Consider the following 4,750-nt stretch of genomic DNA (forward strand, 5'->3'; position numbering starts at 1 on the left):
TCTCCTCACCTCAGCTTGCACGCAATGTACAAGCCGTGCCAGGTTCTGGACACTCCCCGCCACCAGTGGGACTGGTGACATAAAGTCCCAAATCCAAACACGTTCTCACCCGCACCTACACCTCCTACCCACAGCAGAAATGAGTCATGGAAAGGACATCAAGACAGCCCAAAGCACTCAAACAGAAGGAATGGTAACCGTACATGGCAGTAAAGGACGGGGGCTGATAGAGAATGAGAGCCATCATGTCTGACCACTAAGCATTCTCACACTTCACACAAGGAAAACTGTTTTTGGAGTAAATACATTTATTGATACCCATTTTACATATAGTTCAATGAAATAATCTATAAATATAAAAGCATTTTTCCTTTGGATATCACCATGGTCCATGTAAATACTCAACAGTCAGCCACCTGCAGGAAGCGCTCCCAGTCTCACTGCCTAGGTACAGACCTGAGCGTCACTCAGCAGCGGCACTGATGCACTCATGTGGCCCAGCGGTCCTGGACTGTGGCTACTGGGCATCTGCAGCAAAGACAATGTGGAAGTCTAAATCAATGGGAAGGGTATCAGCCATGAACAGGAGAAAGAATTATGAATTCATATTCCAGGCAAAGGAAAGTCCCTCAGCTGACACTTAGTGTCAGGACTCCGGAGACAGGGATGTAGAGTAACACACACTGCCCACTGCATGCTTCCTCCAAGCCACAGTGGACAGTCCACCCGAGCCTCAAGGCCACCTGCGTCAAAAACAATTCTTAAAGAGCCTACAGAGCACAGAATAAAAGACAGGGCATCAAAATTAAAGAAAAGTGAGTTAAGCACTTCAGTGACATAATGAGTTTGCCCCTCTCTGCGGGGACTGTGGGGAAAACCCTTCTGTCCTAAATTCCCTTTGTTACACTGTGCATGACCCCGACCAAACAAAGAGAGCACATCCGTCTGCCACCAAAACACGGGTGTGGAAATCCTCTTGTTTCAGTTTTTTCCTCGACACATCCAGGGAACTGATGCAGCCCTTGTTGAGCCTGGCTCTCCCCGATGCTGCACAGACACCTCTCTTCTCTCCTTCAGGACAAACACAGAAACACCCTTTGCAGCATCTTCCAAGGCAGCAAGTTAATGCATTTCCACAGGCTGCGAGGTACAGTGAGACCTGAGCTCTGAGAGGCAGTGTTAGAACGTAAGCAAAGCAAGGTCTTTAGCCACTACTCAAGTGAGAGCCTAAGGGAAGCATACAAAACTCAGTTTTCCTATAGTTTTAGGCTGGAACTGACAGCAACATTCACTGGTAAAGATGGATAACTGGTATCATCTCCAGGTCCAAATTATTCCAACTATTTAAGGTTGGACCCAAAGAGGAGAAAGACACACTGAGTTCTGAGGTCTCTGTAATTCTTTTGTGCCGTATTTTAAAGAGATAGTAGTTTCAGGTGCACAGGCTGAAGGCCTTTCATCTAAACGAGAAACTCCACCACCGTCTCTAGACTCCCATAGGCAGCAGCTCCCGTGTCCTGTAGCACATGGCATCCGACTCTGGAGGGAGGAGTGGGCTGGCACTGGGCCTTGATCGCTGAGATTCAGACTAGATGGCATTCCGCGGCGTGCCATTGTGTGCCAATGCTTTCAGGCTCGGGGCACTGGTCTGGTGACTGCAACTCCTGTGAGACGTCACACCCACCTCAAACACCTCATGGATAGCTTTTCGGAAACAGTGGAAGTTGTAGTCTATCAAACCTGTGAGAGAGCAAAAAAGCCTGTCTGTTTAATGTCAACTGTGAAGCTCTCCACTCTCTGAAACTCTGTACACTGCAATCATGATAAACCAAGAACTCAGCTGCTGACACTGTTGAATTTAAAGCAGGAGTGGACAAGAAGGACCAGTAATATAACAAATCAAGAGGGGCCCTGTGGTGGTGACACACACCTTTAATCCCAGCATTTGGAAGGAACAGAGGCAGGCAGAGCTCTGTGAGTTGGAGGCCAGCTTGTTCCTAGATAACCAGAGCTGTTACACAGAGAAACCCTGTCTCTAAAAACCAAATGAAATGAAATGAAAAGAAATAAATAATCAAGTGGGAAGGTGGATGGGTTAATGAAACCTGAAGTGAGGGATGCAGGAAGCAGAAGGCAGCGTGAGTGCAGCTCATCAGGACCCAGCAGCCTGCACCCAGCTTCAGGAGGGGAGACTTCCTCTCCATCTGTTTTAGAAACTGAACATCCACTTGAGGCTTTGGGGGAACAAAGGTTTCTCCTGTGACAGAAAAGCAGGTCAACAGTCTCCCCCTGCCTTTTTTTACATGTAGAACCCCAATTCCGAATGAGCAGCTGATATTGAGCTTAAAACACTCCATTTCTCAGCCTCCCGAGCTACATCAGGCACTTGGCTTGAAATTCTGAAATGCCCAAACTGAACAGCAAGCTCTTCAATTCTTAGAACCACCAATATACACCCACTGGCGCAGCAAGACCACCCACCTGCACTTGTCCATATCAAACACCAAAAAGCACTCTGTGGCCTACCTAAACATCATGTGACCTTTCAGTAATTTATAGCAGACTGGATAAGTCACTGAACCCTATTGACAGCATGACAGCGGATGTAACATGTCAAAAGCAGCAGCATCAGGTCCACACTTTCGAGCATATGCTAGCCGGGGCAGAAAGCCAAAACACAACAAATCAAAACAATCTGCCAGCTCAAGTCCACAGAAGGGAGAGCTAAATGCAGGCAGGGCAAAGCTGGCAGTGAAAACTTCCTAGATGGGGCTGAACTTTGGATATACTGGCTAGATTTCAGTGAGTCCTCTCGCTTTTGTACATGTGCACACATACACATCAACAAATGCAACAGAATTCTAAAAACAAAAACAAGTTACCAAAGAAAGCTGACTGTCTATGAAAAGATAACTGAAGATTAACTTGTAGGCAAGAGACACCATTTCACACCTACAGACTGAGAACACGGAAGTCCAACAGTAGTAAGCCTTATCAAGGAGACAACATGATGAGACTCCCTCACATTGCTGCGAAGGTGAAAATGGAGAAGTCATTTTTTTTTGGTTTTTCGAGACAGGGTTTCTCTGTAGCTTTGGAGCCTGTCCTGGAACTAGCTCTTGTAGACCAGGCTGGCCTCGAACTCACAGAGATCCGCCTGCCTCTGCCTCCCGAGTGCTGGGATTAAAGGCGTGCGCCACCACCGCCCGGCCTTGGAGAAGTCATTTGAGAGAGCCCTTTGTCAATGTGTCTACACGTTCTGTTCCTGCATACTCACCCTAGAAACAGATGATGCGGTACAAAGCAAATCTGGTCATGGACATTGGCTTTGGCTTGGGGTTTGTTGCTGTTACTGCTGTTTGTTCTTTTGTTTGTTTGTTTGTTTGTTTGTTTGAGCAGTCTCTCATGCAGCACAGGCTGGCCTCAAATCCATTAAGTAGCCAAGGATGACTTAAACTCCTAGGTGTGCACCACCATACCCAGTTCATGTGGTGCTAGGGACTGTGAACCCTACATGCTACAGAAACACTCTAACAGTGGAGTTACATTCTCAGCTGAAATGGGATGTCCTTCTGTATATGTGTTGCTTTTATTGGTTAACGAATAAAGCTGATTTGGTCTATGACAAGGCAGAATATAGCCAAGCTGGAAGATATGGAGAGAGAGTAGGAGGTGCCAAAGAGATGCCCTGTAGCTGCCAAAAGAGAAAGACACCCACAAGAACCTACCGGTAGGCCAGTCTCATGATGATACATAGATTAAATGAATTAATTTCAGATGTAAGAGTTAGTTAGAAATATGCCTGGGTAATTAGACAAACCGGGTTGCAATTAATACAGTTTCTGAGTGATTATTCAGGTCTGGGCAGCTGGGAAACAAACAAGTAGTCTCTGCTTACAAAATGGCGCCTAACGTGGTAATCCCATAGAAATAACATCACCTTCATGAGAGCTGGAAGTAATTCTAGAAAACAATGTCCCCTCTCCCAACAAAGTTTGTCCTCAGGACTAGGGATATTATTAGGGGTTGGTTATAACTGGTATGGGGTTGGGTGTGGAAATGAAGTAGGCTCAAGGATCTCTCTTGAAAAAAGAAAAAAAAGGAATGGATGGGATGGGATAATAGGTAGATTACTGTGAGCTTACTCAGACCAATAATAATAATAGGGAGTAATAATAGTGAGATGATCACCTGTGAGCTATTAGTTATAGATAATTTACATTGGTATAGATTCTTGTATATTGATACAAATTCAAATTATATTTGTTATATTGAATATGCTCCTATTTCTGTCAATAACATTTGTGCACCCGTGCAAAGTCATTTTGTCTATTTTATGCATGCATATTTCAACCTCTGCTTAAGATATTTTGCATAGTGATACAATTTTAAAATATATTTATCATATTGCATGACACATTTCTACCTCTGATCAAAATATATATTGTTTAGATGTTGAGGTCACTTTCCTCATTTGCTGCACATTTGTTTAAAGATTGTTTAATATTCTAATATGAAGTCTTAGTCTTTAAGCTATATAGTTATTAAGAAATACAGGCCAATAGTCATCCATGTTTGTCATGATTACAGTTAGACTAATCAAGTTCTTTAGATGAATAGAGATTGTATTCTACATAGGTAGATAATCTTCAAACACTTCAAATAACTGTAGAATATGACATTTAAATAACTTAGGGTTCTGTTGATGTGAGACACGATTGCTCCTGGCAGCACCAATCTATTCCCAAGC

The 4,750-nt window shown here is 44.1% G+C and overlaps 1 protein-coding gene across 1 annotated transcript in view; it reads right to left on the reverse strand.

The window, feature by feature from the left end:
• Positions 1 to 288: 288 nt before the first annotated feature.
• The window catches only part of Rragc (Ras related GTP binding C), a 22,029-nt gene continuing 17,567 nt past the window's right edge, over positions 289 to 4,750 (reverse strand). The window contains exon 7 of the mRNA XM_005353278.3: positions 289 to 1,740. Coding sequence (XP_005353335.1) covers positions 1,589 to 1,740 — 152 coding nt within the window. The 3' untranslated portion in view covers positions 289 to 1,588. The remainder of the gene's footprint in view (positions 1,741 to 4,750) is intronic.

Source organism: Microtus ochrogaster, chromosome 10 (genome assembly GCF_000317375.1).
Source record: "Microtus ochrogaster isolate Prairie Vole_2 chromosome 10, MicOch1.0, whole genome shotgun sequence".
In the NCBI taxonomy this organism is placed as follows: Eukaryota; Metazoa; Chordata; class Mammalia; order Rodentia; family Cricetidae; genus Microtus; species Microtus ochrogaster.